The following is a 19610-nucleotide window of genomic DNA, read 5'->3' as shown; positions in this document are numbered from 1 at the left end:
ATAATGTGACCTTTCTTATGACAATAACGACACTACAAATAATTGTATCTGGATGTTGAGTCGGATTTACCCCTAACTAACAAGCCAACATCTGCTTGAGTTTCACTAGCTTCCCCAGTAATATTACTGTCTATCCGTTCTTTTGATTTTAAGACAGATTTAATATTCATATAAGAGATATTATCTTTAGCATAAATTATACTATCTCTTATATGCTAAAAAGATTGGGAGGGGGGAGGGGAGGGCAGTAGAGAACAAAGCAGTAGCACGACTTGGTACTCATCTTTAATTTCAACATCCATATTATTCAAATCCATAAGAAAAGAATCAAAGGTGTCAAGATGAGAGAGAATAAATGTACCTTTACCCATACGAATTGTGTAAAGCTTCTGCTATAAGTAAAGTCTATTTTCCACCGTCCTCTTCATATACAAGGTTTTTAATTTTTCTCACATGCCTTTGGATGTGGTTTCTACAGAAAATTTACGTAAAACCTCATATGAGAGATTTAAGATGTTACATGATTTTGCCTTTTTGTGCAAATTCCTCGCACGTTATTTTATCTGGCTTCGTCTCCTTTCCTTACAATGCCAAGTCTAAGCCATCCTGAATTAGGATAGCTTCCATCTTTAATTGTCACATCCCGAAGTTTGCACTTCGATCAAATTTCTCAACATAAGTCTTTATTAGAGTCATATTGGCTATTGAAACTAACCTGGTTAGATCCGACTCTGCTACCAATTTATTAGGATTGGGAACTCGTGTAGTGCGAAATTTAGCCAAAGAAATATAATGACAATAACAAAGGCAACACAGGTTAGTAATAACGGTAATCAAAGAAGATAAAGAAAGCACAAAATTTAACGTGGTTCGGTTAAGACGATCTACGCCCACAAGTGGAGAAGAGCAATTTTATTTAACAATCGGTATACAAAAGAGAGTACAAAATTAGAGAATAACCTCACTACAATCACTCCCAAAGAAGAGGTTCACTCAAAGTGTTTCATAACACCAACTCCATGGAATATACCAAAACTCTCTATTACAAGAATACTCAAAATGAGTTTCTAATCAAAATATGAGATGATTCAAATGAAGTAAGATGACCCATACTTTTATTCTTTGGTTCCAAGCTAGAATGCTTTGGCTCCAAGTTTGAATATATTGTCTCCAAGTTTGCTTTGGCTTCAAGATTAGCCATGTGCAAATTTAGGCCATGTCTTACACGAGAGATTTCTGATTATAAATTAGGCACAGATTTTCAACCTTCTTGCTGCTCGTATTTTTTAGAAAATTTCAACAGTGGTATCAGAGCAATACTGATCTTATGAAATATATGAGTTCATTCTAAAGAACATAACCAAAATCAAGTTTTACACATATTTTTCAAACATAATAAGCAATAATCTCTGTTTACATGCTCCATAGATTTTTATTAGTGAAAACTATCAAATTCGATTAATGAAAATAAAATTTTATGTTGAAACTTATGGTTTATTGGTTGTAATGGAGAAAGATCATAATGTTAATATTCTCACTTGACATATACTTGTCGGGAGCAACCTAATATAAAGGCCATTCATTTAAGAAAATAAAAAATAAAAGATATGTATATCTGTTACCATCACTTATTTAAAAGAATAAATTTGGTACTTTAAATATATAATATTTGACTTATATATTAATTTTTTTTCAATTTTTTAAATTACGTGCTTAATCAAATATCATCACGTAAAACGAGACAATGGTAATAAGTTGAAAAAAAAGATGGAAGGTTCTATTTAAAAAGTAACTATGGTTAAGAGTCATGGTTTGTTAACTCTGGTTAAGGATTGGGTGTATAAAAAATAACTATAGTTAAGATCCATGATTTGTTAACTCTGGTTTACCCCCTCCCAACCCCCCAAAAAGTGTATAAAATGTAAAACAAGCCCATGCCTGGCTGTTCTTTTCCCAAATTAAGAGATTATGTGGGCATTTTAGGGTTGTTCTTGGGCTCAGAGGGGGTTTTGACGAAAAAAAGAATTTCAGTTTCTTCAAAGGGTCCGTCTTTTTCTACTCCAATTTGGTGGGAAAACTGAAGGTCAACAGCAGCAGCAGAACGCTTCCTTTTTTGATTCAAATACTCATTTGCACATTTGGGTTAGTTTTTTCTTTTTTCATTCCGATTGCGCCAAAAAAGAGGTTCTTATCTTGGTAATGAATTTTAGGGTTTCTCTTTAAAAATGTAAAATTGGACCAGTACAAACCGCCAATGTTTCAGATCCATTTGGCATCTCGTCATTCGAAATTGTGATTTGGGATCGTTCTGTTACCGTTCCATTTTGTTTCCCTTTTTTGGTTTTTTGCTTTTGTTGGTTCAATCGTTTAGTAATAAAATTGGAGGAGTTGATTTTTGGTACTAACACTATATAGTAGTTCAATTTGAGTTCTCGTGGCTTAAATAGTTTGAAAATTTTCAGCTGGACAAAGAAAGGTGGCCACTGGGTCACATTGCAGTTATTTCCTCGTTGTGTGCTTTAGTTAAAAATTCTTATTATATAGGGGTGAGTTGAGCTTAAATGGAGAAACATGGTCAGTGGGGATTCATATAGCAGATCCCAACTTGTTTGGGACTGAGGCCTAGTAGTAGTAGTAGTTGTTGTTGTAGGTGGACTGCTATTGTTACGAATGCTGAATGATTAGTGCTTAGCTTGAGACTTGGACGCTCTTAAGAGCATCCTGCTCTGCAATTTTAAAGTACTTGATACTTTTGGGAGCAATCAATTCATTATCCAGATTTATTTCATGATCATCCCCTAGTTGAGTTTCCCTCCACCTCAGAGGATTTTTTTTTTGGGGGGGTGGGGGGGTGTAGAGGGTTTGGGAAGAACTATATATGATCGCCTCATGTTTTTATTTCTCTCTTTCATTTCAGAGTAGATTTTTCAGGGGGTGGGGGGTGGCCCGCAGAAGATAAAACTGTGTGGAACTGTGGATGAGTAGATGACAGGGTAATCTGTGTTGAGTCTTTGGAATGCGGAAGTGAGTTGGTTACTGAATTTAGCGAAGAGACTAGACTTTCAGAGAGAGGGAGAGATCAAGTGAGAAATTTTACCATTGCAAGTTTCTAAAGTAAGTTTACGAAATATGGAATTTTCAATGGCATGTTGCAACTTAAAAGTTTAGAATGGGAAAATGTGGAGTAGAGAGAAATAGAAGTTCTTACTCTTGTATAGGGTAGAGGCATTCATTACTAATCAACTTCTTTGTTTTATGTCTATCGTGCTGGTCAGTGGAGTTATGTTGACATCTATTACTTGAAAGACTGGAAGTTGAATTAATCCTCTTGCAGTTGGAAGCAAAGCTCAAAACGAAGATTTCCTTTTCTTGGTAGAAAAGTAAACTTGGCCCTTAAATTTTGACTCTAGATTTGACTGATGTGAGGAATTCACGATTTAGTATAAAAAACAATGTACTCTAACTAGACGTAATAGTAGCTGTTAACTTTATCCAACTTTTCCTGCATGGTAAAACTACCAGTAATGTCGCTGTTGTTTGAACAAGATATTGTGAATTAGAAACTACAGGAGCTCAATTTTTTGCTAACGAATCCCATTACTTAAACCTGGATAGTAAAAGTTGCTAAAAAACTAACACAAGCAAATTTCTGGAGTTTTCCTCTCCTGTTGCATACCTTTCTTGGCCTTCCGGCTAAGATCAGGTGTACTATGTGTTCCCTATCCTGTCACATATAATTTTGCATCATTGGATTTCCAGAGAGGTGGATGTCGGTCTTAGTTGATTAATCACTTGTTTTGTCTGATGGATGCAGTGTGTCTATCTTGACTACCAGTTACCAGCTTCAAAAGTCTATTGTTGTCAGCAACAATTATCGGCCACTAAGCCTTGAGGCACTAGACTATGTACATGTCTATATGCGTCTGCATACATGTGCATGTTTCTTTTTGGTATCTAAATTCTAATATTTTTCTCTGATAAGTTGTTTTTTAAGTAAATTATACTACGGAACCAAGACCAAGACATGTTACACTTTTTTTTGTTGGTTCTGGTTCTGTAATGACGTGTTTCTAACAGCCTTTGATCTTTCCCTTGATGTGAATCAGGTATTGGATGATTTGAAGGATACTGTCTTCAAGAAGGGGAAGAGATTGAGTCATCAGTATCTGATATTCACATGAAAATGCTTTATATATTTTGGTGGTCTCAGTATTACTGAATGGCGTACTGATTGGAGATTACTAAAGGAACTTTCTAATCACACCCACAAACTATGGAGTGCAATAAAGATGAGGCCGTTCGGGCAAAAGCAATTGCAGAGCGGAAGTTCGAGCAGAAGGATTTTGCTGGGGCAAAGAAATTTGTCTTAAAAGCTCAGGCCTTGTATCCGGGGCTTGACGGTGTAACCCAGATGTTAACAACACTTGATGTCTATATCTCTGCCGAAAATAAAATAAGCGGGGAAGTGGATTGGTATGGGGTACTTGGTGTGGGCCCCTCAGCTGATGATGAAACGGTGAGGAAGCAGTACAGGAAGCTAGCTCTCATCCTCCACCCGGATAAGAACAAATCTGTTGGTGCTGAAGGTGCATTTAAACTTCTGTCTGAGGCCTGGAGCTTATTATCTGATAAATCCAAGAGGTTGGCATATAACCAGAGGAGGAGTTCAAGAGGATTCCAGCAGAAAGTTCCAGTGCACTCAGGTGGTGCATCAGCACCTCCACGGAATGGATTTCATAATTTTCCTAGTAGGCCAAATTCAGGTCCAAAGACTCATAAAAATGCTTCTCGAACGTCCTCTTCGTCAGTTAATTCTTCATCCAATCAAAGAAGTGATACTTTCTGGACCATTTGCCACCGATGCAAGATGCATTATGAATATTTGAAGATATATCTCAACCACACTCTTCTTTGCCCCAACTGTCATGAAGCTTTTTTGGCTACAGAAACATCTCCTCCGTTCAATTATAACAAGTCATCCAATTCTACTCGCCAGTGGCATCAGAATCTAGGGAATCATGCACCTAATGGGAATCAGTTCCCTATAGGAGGAAATGCTAGTGCTGGTAAAACGGCAGGATCAGCAGCAGCAAGTTCTAATACTGCAAATTACTCGAACTTTCGACATGATTCATATTCCAAAACGGCTGGTGTTGGTAGCTTGGATCCTTCCATTGCAGCAAAAGCAGCAAATGTTGTCCAGCAGGCACATGAGAAAATGAAGAGAGAACGTGATTCACAGACTAGTTCTGGATGGGGGAGAGCTCATCCTTTTACCGACAGAGAGGCACCTCTTAAACAGAGAAGACTGGATGAGGATGGGATCCGTCATGGATCCAATGCGCCTCAATATGCAGAAAGGACTTATGGTTTTTCTTCTAGCAAGTTTAACAGTACCAGGGAGCTGACGCCACTTGAAAATCGAAATATGCTGATGGAGAAAGCTCGGAAAGAGATACTCAAGAAGTTGAATGAATGGAGATCGCAGCCGCAAGATACGCAAAAACATAAGGTAAAAGAGAGCAAAAAAGAAAAACAGAGGAATGCTAGTGTTCTTGGTCATAATGTAAACGGGAATGTTGAGTCATCAGCTATGAAGGGAGTGAAGAAAGCTGTCAATGCTTCAGCTAATGATGCATATCAAGAGGATCCAGTGCCGGAGTCAATGAATGTACCAGATCCTGATTTTCACAATTTTGACCAGGATAGGACTGAAAATTGTTTCGGAGACAATGAAGTCTGGGCTGCATATGATGCTGATGATGGCATGCCCCGTTTCTACGCTCTGATTAACAAAGTCCTCTCAAGAGAGCCATTTAAAGTGAGGCTCAGTTGGCTTAATTCAAAAACCAATAGTGAATTTGGTCCAATGGAGTGGGTAGCTTCAGGGTTCTACAAAACATGTGGTGAATTTAGGATTGGCAGATACGAGACAGGTAAGTCTGTGAATTCCTTCTCCCACAAGGTTCAGTGGTCAAAAGGCCCTCGTGGATCTGTTCAAATATTTCCCAAAAAGGGGGATGTTTGGGCCCTCTACAGAAATTGGTCTCCTGACTGGAATGAGAATACACCTGATGATGTCATACACAAGTATGACATGGTCCTAGTTCTTGATGACTACAATGAGGAGCAGGGAATTTCAGTTGTTCCTCTAATCAAAGTTGCTGGTTTTAAGACAGTCTTTCGTCCGGACTTGAATTCAGAGAAGGTGATAAGAATAACCAGAGAAGAGATGTTTCGTTTCTCTCATCAGGTCCCAAGCCACTTGCTTACAGGTGAAGAAGCTCAAAATGCTCCAAAGGGTTACCAGGAGCTTGATCCAGCTGCTACTCCATTGGAGCTTCTTCAGACATTAACTGAAACTACTGAGGTGCCAGCTATGCAGAACGATGGAGAGGTTAACCGAGGTTCGTCACAGAATGTTCAAGGAACTAAAACTAGTGAGACTGCTGATCCTATTCTCAAATCCAGGGAAGAGGGCATAGTAGAAAGTTAAGAAGCTCCATGAAAGTGCTTGCCACAATAGCCAAAAACTGCAGATTTGAATTTTGCCAGAATATTAGTGGAATGAGGAGATATTTTGAAGATACATCTAGTTGAAGACTTTTTGCCAGACTTTTGACTTCAACTGAAGGAGATTAATCGTGGTTCAGAACAAAGCATAAGTTTGAGCTTATATTCATGGATCAAGGCCTATTAGCTGAACTGGAGTTCGTGTTGGAGATTTTTTGAGAAGGTTACTACGCAGGCCCATGTTTGGTACCTTGATAAAAGGCAAATGGTTGATCAGAGATATTAACACAGGTTAATGCTTGTTGTCATAGTGTCAAAGGAATCCCCATTGCCCAGACATGTTGTTCCCTAACCTTTTTCCCCCTTTGGATGCCGTATATTCCCATGAGTGTACTTGGACCTTTCCTTTTGTTATTAAATCCTGTAGAGGCATCCTCAAAGTTTTTATTTTGCTACAACTAGAATGTCTTCTATTCTTGGATCTGGTGGAGTAAAAATATATCTTGTTTACCTTATATAAATTTCTTAAGAGATCGATTTTCTGTTAAATACTGATCATAGAATGTTAATCTCAAGAGATGTATCTAGTCATGTCACCTCATTCTAGTGATATTGTTTGAGGAAGCATTTTCCCTGTGATTTAAAAAGTTTAATGTTCTTTGGTGGAAGTTGACCTTTGTCCTAATTGCTTCTTTGAGCTCTCTGGATAATTGAGACTTTCAAAAGTTATGTTAAACCTCCTGCTGCAGTTGGGAGGCGGTCTTACCTGATTTCCTACTTATTAGGCAAATTCAGTCAATCTCATTTGCAGTGCCAAGCTTAGCAAAGGAATTTATTTGTCCGACACACAAGGTTGGCAGTAAGTCTTCTCCACTTTGTTAATGACTCTGTTAACTCTTCCAATAGATTACCTCCCATGGTCCCTTTTTGCTGTAAACACTTTTTTTTTCTCTCGGTAGAGTCCTATTTGCTCTCTCCCTCTCCATATATATATATATATAGTGAAGTTTTATATAGTTGATGCAGCTAGTCTGGAATTGAGGCATACTTGTTCTTCAGTTCCCTCCCTCTATCCAATTTAGGGCTTGATACTTGCAAGGCATTGGATCTGTTTTAAGAAACTGTATGTTAAGATTGAGGAAGTGTTAGGTGGGGGTGTTGACTTACTTTCAGATCTCTTCTTTAATACTAGTGAGTTTGCCTGGGGTTGTTCTTCTGCAAAAGAAGTACCCAACCATTTTCTTGATCATCTAAGCTTTCTGGTTTAAGTTAATTCTGATTCACGACGCTTAGGCCAAAGGAGGAAGCACTATTCCACCACATCCTTTAATGATGACAGTTAACTTTGAGATAAATGTAAGATTTAGTTTTACATCATATACATGATTTACTTTCTTCAAAAGCGGATTCAGAATATTTAGTTGTGTATAAAGTTACATTGCACTCACTATGCTGTGCGATTGCATCCACTGTTGAAGTCTATACTTCTCTTCTTTTACTAATACAGTCAAACCTTTGTTCTTATATCTTTTGGCTACTATAGAGAAGTGCTATTATAGAGGACATATATATATATATATTATAACTTAACATAAAAATTGGCTCCGAGAAAAGTTTAGCTTTTATAGTGAATGATTATTATATATGTATTTTATTATATAAAGGTCTGATTGTATATCATAATGAAAATATGAGTTTATTAAAAAAACACAGGTCACATGTTAACACATGAAACACTACGTTATTCGGAAATTCCTTGGGCACGATTAAACTCCAAGCGTACAACTTTTAATCTCAAAAGCCCAGCTTTGATCAGTATACTAAATATATCGGGTTCACCGAAGAGGGATTAAAATATTTTGAGCTTCATATTCGACGTTTGCAATAGTTTGGCAGTTACTACGTAGGTGGTCAGATAATATTTGGTTGGACCTGGAAAAAATAGCATTTGGAGTTGGAGTGCAAAAAACATATGTAACGTTATATCTGGACATGAATTTCGCTAGCGACGCACACTAATATTTTAATATTTTACAAGTTAATAATATGGTCAAATCTAACAAGTTAATAATAATATGGTCAAGGTACTTGTAAATACTGAAGTTCATCGAAAAAATGGGCTTTAAATAAGTTGAGTCCTTTGAACTGAATTTGAGCCCACTTCTTATAATAAAGAGAGAAAAAGGGAAGAAATTGGTTAATAGCTGCTTTTTGGAGTGGGGATTGTACACTTAGCCACTAATTAGAGATGTCTTTACTCTTTAGTCACTATTTAAAATATATTTACTCTTTAGCCAGTGCTTAATAAATTTTTATCCGTCCGTACAAAAATACCCATGTGCTAGACATGGGGTGCTGTATAAATATTAAGGACATGGTGTCCTTAACTTCATGAATGCTATGTAAATATTAAGGATAAAGTGTCCTGTATTTGCACCTTCCGTTGTTAAACTTTAGGACATCATGTCCTTAACTTCATATGTGCAGTGTAAATGTTAAGGATAACAATAACCCAGAATAATCCCACTAGTGGGGTCTGAATAATTCTACTAGTGGGGTCTGGGGAGGGTAGTGTGTACGCACACCTTACCCCTACCCTAGGGTAGAGAGGTTGTTTCCGATAGACCCTCGACTCCCTCCCTCCAAGAACTCCCCACCTTGCTCTTGGGTTGACTGAACTCACAACCTCTTGGTTGGAAGTGGAGGGTGCTCACCACTAGAGCAACCCACTCTTGTCTGTAAATGTTAAGGACACCATGTCCTTAATATTTACACAGCGCTCATGAAGAAAGGAAAATATCTTTTCATATTAATTTTAATAGAGTAGTGGCTATATTTGCTTAGCATTAAAAATACTGAATAAAAACTAAATATCATATTAAAAAGTGGCCATCCCACACCATTATCAAGCTCTACCCAGAGTTCCAAAATTATTTAATATTTATTCATTTTTAATGCAACCATGAAATTTGAATAAAAAAATACCCTAACTAAAATGTAGAAATTTCAACTAAGAGAACTGATAAAAGTTCAAACTCGAGGAATTTCTCCTTAAATTTTCATGGAGTTTTGAGCTACCACAGTTCAAACTCCATGAAGAATGTTGGAATTTTAACAAATGCAATTAGTTTTAGCCCCATCTAATTTTATATTTTGCCCAAGAAAGGAAGGCAACCATTGGCCCAATTATGGATGACATGAACTTAGGGGCGGCAAAACTTACCCAAATTCATTTGACCGGCCCAAATTTTAATGGGTTTGGGTTGAAATAATTTTGAAGATGGGATGTTTTGGGGTAGTCCAAGTTAACCCATCAAAAACCATCAGCCCAAATGGACCCATGATGATGTCCAACTTTGACCCATGAAAGTGCTCAATCATAAAGTTCTATCTTGACCCATGTTCTGAAAAAATATTTTCTAATTTTCTCATGTTTAGTTGGTTCAAGTGTTTGAAAAATATTTTCTTTATTAATTCATTTTTGTTCAATTGGTGGAATATATTTTCCGCATCAAGAGAAGGAAAAAATTTTTCAAAACTTTTTTTCAATCTTCTTCATCTCCACCAACCCCCACTATCCCTATCCCTGACCCCACCCTAAATATATAAAAATATTATTTAGAGTACTTTCTTTTCATGATATAGAAAAAGTATTTTCTTTCATATCAACAAAAAGATTATTTTTTCATGACATAGAAAAAGTATTTTCTTTTATTTTTCAACAAAATAAATACTTTCTTTTTATGATGCCGAATGATTTATTTAACTAAGTGTTATTGAAAAAAATAATCATCAAACATGAAAATTTTTTGGAAATTAAGAGAAACATATTATCACAAAAGAAAAAAATAACAACTAAAATGTATATCAATAAAATAACAGACGACTGAGCTTTTTTTAGTATCACAATAAAATAAAAGAAAGTACTCATTTTATTAAAATTAAAAAAATACTTTTTTCTACAACATGAAAAGAAAATATTCTTTTTGTTGAAATAAAAGAAAATACTTTTTCTACAATAGGAAAAGAAAGTACCCATTTTGTGAAAAAAAAATTCTTTTTCTACATCATTAGAAGAAAGTACTCTTTTTGTTGAAATGAAAGAAAATATTTTTTCTACTTCATAAAAAGAAAATATTTATTTTGTTGAAATGAAAAAGAAAATACTCTATCTACAACATTAAAATAAAGTACTCTAAATAATTTTTTTTATTTAGGATGGGGGAGGGTGGTTTGGGGGTAGGGTGTGAACTCCAAATTTGCTATTTTTTTTATTATTTTGATCTTTGTTATTATTATAAGATGAAGAACTATCAAGTAAAATTCAAAATCGAAAGGAAAGAAATCATTTGGTATGAATTGACATTCATTCCAAAACATGAGATAATTTTTACATATGCTTGTTTAAAAGATTAGAATATTGCAAAGATTTGGGTCAATTTGAGCAGGTTGTGTTACAAGCCATTGTTTAGCGAGAAATTTTTAGAAATCACTATTGTTTAATGGCTATTAATGTCATGACCCAATTTCACCTATAAGTCGTGATGGCGCCCAACACTACAGCTAGGCAAGCCAACTAATAGGTTAAGCATACATTGATAGAATTTAAAACTAAGAAAATATAAACCCAAACTCTACCAATGTGTGTGCCAAGACCTGGTGTCACAAGTGAATGAGCATCTAGTAGATTATACAAAACTCCAAATACTGTCTGAAATAAAATAGACAGATTGTAAATACAAGAAGAGACACTGGTAGCTGCAGAACGGCTCAGAAAGGCAGCTCACCACTATGCCTCGGGGTGACGTGGGTATGTGATGATAGGTCCTCCACTAGTACCTGTCTCAGATCCTGCACAAAAAGAGCAGCAAGTGTAGTATGAGTACGTAAACAACGTGTACCCAGTAAGTATCAAGCCTAATATCGAAGTAGTAAAGACGAGATGGCCGACTTTGACACTCACTATGGGTCAATAATAATAACTGAAATAAAACTAGGATTTTTAAATCAGCATGATTTACAGAATTTACAAAAAATTATTTAATCAGCGAAAATAATCAAATTCCTTCAAATGTAACAATTCTCAATATATTAATTAAATTCCTTCAATTCAAATAATTTCCAATTTATCAATTAAATCTCATTTACAGGAGTAACAATTAATTCCTTAACAAGCAAGAATAATAATTCATTAAATTTCAAGGATTTTCCAATTTATTAATTAGCTTCACAAGCTGAAATAAATTATTAAAGTATCGTGTAATTATTATTATTAAGCACGATTTCTGCCGAGGACATACGACCCGATCCAGAGTGTCGTGTACACTGCCGATGGACGTGCAACACGATCCATAGATGCATCTATCCTGCCGAGGCGTTCGGCCCACTCCACAAGAAAGGAGGACATTTTCTTATGTGCCTTTGGAAGGAGAGTATATTTATTATAAGCTAAATTTGGGAGGAGAACAATTTTTTTTAATAATTAATTGATTTAAACAAAAATTAAGCATATGAAAATTTTATATTTTTCTACTTTTCATAACAATTCACAATATATACATCAATTATTTTAATTAATAAAGAATACAATTCACACAAGTAATTTATGCTTTGAGTCCTAAACTACCCGGACTTTAGCATTAATAGTAGTTACGTACAGACTCTCGTCACCTCGTGCATATGTAGCCCCCGAAATTTAGCAAAAATATATTTAATTTAATCACCTATGGGGTAAATTTCTCCCTCACAAGATTAGGCAAGAGCCTTACCTCGTCTTGCTCCAATTCAATCTACTATAAGGCCTTTTCCACAATTATCCAACTCTGTCTGGCTCGAATCTATCCAAAATAATTCGATACAATCACTAAAAATTATAGGAATCAATTCTATAAGAAAATACTATATTTTTAAAAATAAAAATCCCGAAATTAATTAAAAATTCATCCGTGGGACCCACATATCGGAATCCGGCAAAAGTTACGAAATCCGACAATCCATTCAATTACGAGTCCAACCATACTAGTTTCACTCAAATCCGACTCCGAATCAATACCGAAATCTCAAAAATTCGTTTGTATGAGATTTCTAAAACTTTCCCAAATTTAAATCTCAAAACACTAATTTATGGTGAAAACAATGATATACTTGTATATGTAGACCAAATTTGAGTTAGAATCACTTACCCCAATATTTTTCCCTTGAAAATTTGACAAAAGTCGCCTCTGCTCAAGCTCAAGTTCGTCAAAAATGGCAAATGGGACGAATGTCCTTTGTTTTTATAACTTACAGCTCTGTCCAGTTCGATCAAGGAGCTCGATCTCGGGAGCTCGATCTCAGGGAGCTCGATCTTGGGAGCTCGATCAAGGAGCTCGATCTTGGAAGCTCGATCTTGGGAGCTGGTCATGGCCTCGATCAGGCCTCGAGCCTGGGACATGGTCATGGCCTCGATCCAGTTTGATCTTGGGTCTTGATCCTGGCCCTCGAGCCTTGCCTTCGATCGTGTCTTCGATACTGAGCCTCGTCCCTGACTTCGACTCAGGCCTCGATCGTGGGCTCGATATCTAGGTTCGATCTGGGGCTCGATCATAGCCCAGAATATAAAGCAGAAGGTAAAATTGCAGCAGCTTTTTAAGTCCAACTTTTGATCCGTTAACCATCCGAAACTCACTGAGGCCCTCGGGACCTCAACCAAATATACCAACAAGTCCTAAAACATCATACGAACTTAGTCGAACCTCTAAATCACATCAAACAACGCTAAAACTATGAATCATACCCCAATTCAAGTTTAATGAAACTAAGAGTTTTTAACTTCTACATTCGATGTCGGAACCTATCAAATCAACTCCGATTGACCTCAAATTTTACACACAAGACATAAATTACATAACGGAGCTATAAAAATTTTCAGAACTGGATTCCGACTCCGGTATCAAAAAGTCAACTCATCGATCAAACTTCCAAACTTAAATTCTTGTTTTTAGCCATTTCAAGCCTAATTTAACTACGGACTTCCAAATAAAATTCCGAATATGCTCCTAAATCCAAAATCACCATACAGAGCTGTTGGAATCATCAAAATTCTATTCCGGGGTCATTTCCTCAAAATGTTGACCGAAGTCAAACTTAGCACTTTAAGGCCAACTTAAGGAACCAAGTGTTCCGGTTTCACTCCAAACACTTCCAAATCCCGAACCAACCATCTCCGCAAGTCATAAACCATTACAAGCACATACGAAAAGTTTTATTTTAGGAAACGGGATTCTAAAAGTCAAAATGACCGGTTGAGTCATTACAATTAACTTCATATAGCTATCATATACATAATTACTTCCCGTAGCTACTTTTCAGTTGCTATGGTAACGTATTTGATGTATTCATGCTATTGTATTCATAAATGCAGTAGCAAAAATCGGCTAAAAAACAGGGCAATCCAGTTGTCAACCGTTGTATTCACATGTATTAGTGCCATGTATTCATGAATACAGTAACGACAATCAACGTAATATTAGGTCTGTCCAGTTGTTTAATAATGGAAAGCTGCTAATTTAACATGATACACTCCTAATATAACTCAACTAAATTAATTATAATACGTAACATTATCAATCCAATTAATGAGAAGATTTTTTCTGATACAGTTCAAGTTTTGTTTTTTGATATTGTTCGAGGTTCTTCTCGGAATTGATACAAGTATCTACATCAATATTTTGAAATTCGATTTTCTAGATGGCAAGTTTAACAGTGCTAATTCGTCATTCTAGCAAGTGAAGCATTGAAAATTATTTTGTCGATTATTCGATTGATCAGATATTGATAAAGGAGTATGCGTCGTACAATGATTTGGTTGATTCAACTTCGAAGCAACTTGGCATAAATTTGAGCTCCACGCCTATGAAAATACACAACGACATGGGTTACAGGGTGTATGTAGAGTTGATAAAGGAGAACAGAGAATTCGGGATGTATCCATTGTGTATAACTATATTGGATAAAAAAATTGTAGAAGGAAGTTTATTTCAAAGAGACCTAATGCAACTTGACGCAACCAATGGGGTGAATAAATTTGATACAGTTGATACACTTGCACTTGCGTTTTTAAACTCAAGTGAACCAATTCAGGTTTTCGAACCGGAAAGGGATTTGATTATTTTAAATACTAATCAAAAAGAGGTGATGGTTGGACAAGTACTTAAGGATAAGGCCCCATTGAAGGCAGTGATGGAGCAATATGCAATTGCTGAAAAGTTTCAATTCCGTGTTGATATGTCAAATGCTATCAGGTTTGAGTGTTATTACTTACAATCTCTTCACCAATATGTTGTATTCAACTGCATGTATATGTATTCATAATAGTTTTATAGTGTATTCATGGCAGCATATTATTATACATCATATATTATGTTGTATTCATAATATAAGCTTTATTTCATGATATGTTCCTGTAATATGCAATATATGAATACATCATGTATTTATGCCGGATACAACCTATAATAGTTACCTACTGCATGCATATTTCATAATAAACCTAGTGCTTGTATTATGTTGTATCTAACAGTTGTATTTAATGTATTCAACTTTATTTTGTATTCACAATATTTTATTTATTCCTAATACATGGTATTACTGCTATATTGAGTATATTTCATTAGTTGTATTCATTGATTTTATATTTGTATTGAAAGTATATTATTGTATTTCACTATATTTCACAAATTTTGTTATTCATTTTTTATATTTTTTTCAATAAATACCTATTTGAATTCAATGTATTTCATTTTTTTCTCTTGTATTCATGTATAATGTATGTAATCCTTGTATTCATTAACAGATACATGTTTTGTACAAATGTCCAAAACTAATATTTCTCCGTTTAATGTAGGTTGTACTATCGACCGAACACTTGCACAAGGTGAATGATGAAGGAAGACATTACACTGTTTGCCTCCTAAAGAAAAATTGCAGTTGTGGCAGGTTCCAAGTTGACGAGTTATCATGCCCACATGCTTGGGTTGTCTTTAAAAGCAAGTTCCTCATGCCGGAAGATTATTGCTCGGATTATTACAAACCAAAGTCTGTTGTAATGATATACAAAGTACCCGTGTATCCTCTGCCTGACCGAAGTGAATGGAATATAGCAGCACATATATCAGAGAAAGTTGTCTTACCATCCAAATGGAAAAGACCTCCTGGAAGGCCAAAGAAGAAGCGTGATAAACCGTTAAGTGAATTGCTTTAGAAGACAAATCAACATTCGTGTAGTACATGTGGGCAAGGTGGACATAATAAGCGTACTTGTAGAAATGATCCACGTAGGAATTAGTTGGTGTTCTGATTTTAAATCGTGCAATCACTGTTTTTTGATTTGTTCAAGTTATACATTCAATATTGATTTCTTGGTGTGTTGGATTATTATTAGATGAATTTTTTAAGTTTAGATTACTAAATTGAATACTACTATGGATATATATATATATATATATATATATATATATATATATATATATATATATATATATATATATATATAATGTATGTATGTGTTATAATGTATGTATGTGTTATAATTCTATTCAAAATGAGGTATAGCAGGACATGTATGAAATGAGGTATAGCCGGACATGTACACATATAATACGGAAGTGCATAAAAAAAATTGAATACAGATGTAATTCAATTCAAAATACTTTTGAATAAATAATACAACTATATACATTATTATACTAATACATGAATACATCAGAATACAAATATAGAAAATAAAATAGAATATAATAATTGAATCTAGTTAAGTTTGAAATATAGTAAATACAGTAAACTATGATGAATACAACCAGAAAAATAGTGAAAACAACCACTGAATTAAATTCAATATAGCAGTAATATGTATTAGCAGCATAATACATAATACAACTATGTACAAGATCATACATATACATAAATACAACATAATACATATATTAACAACATAACTTACATACTATTAATATAACTTTTGAATACATAATACAACCATGTACATGATTATACTAATACATAAATACATCAGAATACACACGTAAGAAATAAAAAAGAATATAATAATTGAATCTAGATAAGTTTGAAATATAGTAAATACAGTAAAATACGGTGAATAATGCCAGAAAACAGTGAAAACAACCACTGAATTAAACTCAATATAGCAGTAATATGTATTAACAGCAGAATACATAATACAACTATGTACATGATCATGCTAATACATAAATATAGCAGAATATATGTTTTAACAGCATAACTTACATACTATTAATATAACTTTTGAATACATAATACAACTATGTATATGATTATACTAATACATATTACTGCTATATTGAGTTTAATTCAGTGGTTGTTTTCATTATTTTTTCTGGTTGTATTCCGAATATATGTATTAACAACATAACTTACATACTATTAATATAATTGCGTTTATTACATTATTAGCAGAACTTTTGAAAAAACATTAAAGTTAAAAATGAGTATTGAATCATGAGAATTTAAATACATAGGCATATAAAAATAAATTGAATGTATTCCGAGTGACAGTTGCATTAAGACAAGAAGACATTCATGTATTCAAAACCAAAAAGGTTGCGTAAAACCATGATCAATTCAGCAATAAGTTGAAAATACAATCCGTATAACAGAAAACTATTCTAAAACTATCTTTATAGAAGTATCCAATTTTGTGATTTGCCTAACAATCTTTGCAGGTGCTTCATTGTAGATTATCGCATCAGCTCTAACTTCTGCATAGCATAGTCCCAACGGAGGGCACCATATCTTTGACGGAGTAAATTAGCATCAAAGGTTGTTTGTGGAACCAATCCATAAGTGCTCAAATACTCTGCATATGATGCGACATACAAACCACAATCTTGCTAATAGATTTGAGAAGGGCATTGAATGCCTCCTTACTCCATGGGTAATCAAAATATCTCCCACTCTTGACCAAATCAAAATGTAGTCTTGGGATGGTTTTGCAGTTCTTCTCAGTAGATAATTGTAGCACCCCGAAAATTTTTGAAGTATTTAAGCGTTATTAAGAAAGTTTATGTGCACTAATTATATTATTTTGTGTGCAGACGAGGATAATTAATATGATGGATATCAATTGGATATGATAATAAGTGTACGAATCATATTATAAGTGATATGGGGTCTGAGGATAGAACTAAGTCCAAGTCAAGTTGGAAATTACATGATAGACTAAATTTCCAAATGAGCACGCACAAGACCAAAATTTGGACTAGCATATCTAAATATATATATATATATATATATATATATATATATATATATATATATATATATATATATATATATAAGGAGTTATGTGATAGCCTATTAAAAGAAATATCTTCGAGTCTAGTTTCTAACGCTTCAAACTGTTTGTTATTTGGACATCCCTACAAGAGGTTATGACCAAATTACCAAAGGTTGCAGAGGAGTCTACGGATGTGAAGCATCTGAGGCCGCGTCCGAAAGAAAGGCTGGCAGTGAAGTACTGCCATAACATCCACGTATGCATCCGAGATTCAAAGAGGAGTGATGTCACGACCCAATTTCCCCCCGTATAACGTCGTGACAGCACCTAGTCTCTACAACTAGGTAAGCCTAACATTTTGCGGAATAATGAAATAAAAATAAAAATTTAACCAACTATTCAAAAATACACAACAAATCCCAAAATCCGAAACATCGTGAATCACAAACTACAGAAGAAAAAATCTAGTGTCTCTATACATCAGAGTCTAACAAGGAAAAATATAGAAGATAATGGATATGAGAAAGAGTAGAAGGGGACTCCGAGGTCTGCGGACGCGGCAGATATACCTTGAAGTCTCCAAAGCTGTCCCGGCTCACTGATAGTGCGGCTGATAAGATGCACCTGGATATGTACACGAAAAACATATGCATAGAGTAGCATGAGTACACCACAATCGATACCCAGTAAATGCCAAGCCTAACCTCGGTCGAGTAGTGACGAGGTCAGGTCAGGGCCCTAGTGGTAAACATATAATAAAATAATATAGAGTGTAATACCGCAATAAAATAAGGGCTGAAATTTAACAACAATGAAATCATAGAAGGTAACAACTCAGTACACAGAAACATAACATAAGATCTCCCGAGATACCGTCTCGTAGTCCCAAACATAAATGTGCAGGGGGATCTCCCGGAATACCGTTCCATAGTCCCAAAGTAAATGTGCACGGGGATCTCCCGGAATACCATTCCGTAGTCCCAAAGTAAATATGCAAGATAGGGGGATCTCTCGGAATACCGTTCCGTAGTCCCAAAGTAAATATGCAGTACATGGGGATCTCCCAGAATAATGTTCTGTAGTCCCAAAGTAAATATGCAGCGCAAACAATAGAAATGCAACTACATCACGAAAGCTTACGATTTAGACTAAGTACCAGTCAAGGAAGAAGTAGGAAATTCATTAAGCATGCTGCACAGAGTTCACATAGGCAATTAAGACACGTAAACATGCTGTATTAGACTAAACAGGATAGCTACGCAAATGGGAATAACTCAATTAAGAATAAAAATAGATTAATACTCATAAAAATGGTATAACTCAAAATAAAAGGAAAACATGATTGCTGCTCAGTAAGAAAATCGGGTTTTTCCACAACTAGAACGTGTACGGACTCGTCACCTCACGTACACGACGCTCACATATCACAATAGTTCCAAATCTTAAGGGCATTTCTCCCACACAAAGTTAGGCAAGCCACTTATCTCGAGTCAAGCTCAATCAATCCGTAATAACACCCTTTCCTCGATTATCCGACTCCGAATAGCCCAAATCTAGCCAAACACAATTACATATCATAAATACAACAATAATAGTCTCATCTAATTAACGAAATCAACACTTTAACAAAAATTCCAAAATTAACTCAAAAATCGCCTGTGGGGCCCACTTCTCGGAATCGGGTAAAATTCATAAAATACGAAAACCCGTTCACTCACGAGTTTAACCATATCAAATTTACTAAAATCCGACTACAAATGATCCTCCAAATCCACAAATCAAACTTCAAAATCTCTAGCCTCAA

At 35.1% G+C, this 19610-nt stretch overlaps 1 protein-coding gene across 2 annotated transcripts; it reads left to right on the top strand.

The window, feature by feature from the left end:
* The first annotated feature begins 1896 nt into the window (after window positions 1–1896).
* Window positions 1897–7023, top strand: LOC104119282 (uncharacterized). Of its 2 annotated transcripts, XM_009630735.4 has the most exons (3): window positions 1897–2142; window positions 3815–3950; window positions 4107–7023. In XM_009630735.4, exon 3 carries the CDS (start codon window positions 4274–4276, stop codon window positions 6494–6496), a length of 2223 nt encoding a protein of 740 aa, XP_009629030.1. In that variant the 5' UTR covers window positions 1897–2142; window positions 3815–3950; window positions 4107–4273; the 3' UTR covers window positions 6497–7023. The 2 variants fall into 2 exon arrangements, with proteins under 2 accessions (XP_009629030.1, XP_009629029.1); XM_009630734.4 differs by lacking the exon at window positions 3815–3950.
* Window positions 7024–19610: the final 12587 nt, after the last annotated feature.

The sequence above is a fragment of the Nicotiana tomentosiformis genome, chromosome 3 (assembly GCF_000390325.3).
Source record: "Nicotiana tomentosiformis chromosome 3, ASM39032v3, whole genome shotgun sequence".
NCBI classification, from domain to species: Eukaryota; Viridiplantae; Streptophyta; class Magnoliopsida; order Solanales; family Solanaceae; genus Nicotiana; species Nicotiana tomentosiformis.
This window is presented reverse-complemented; position numbering and strand designations above follow the sequence as displayed.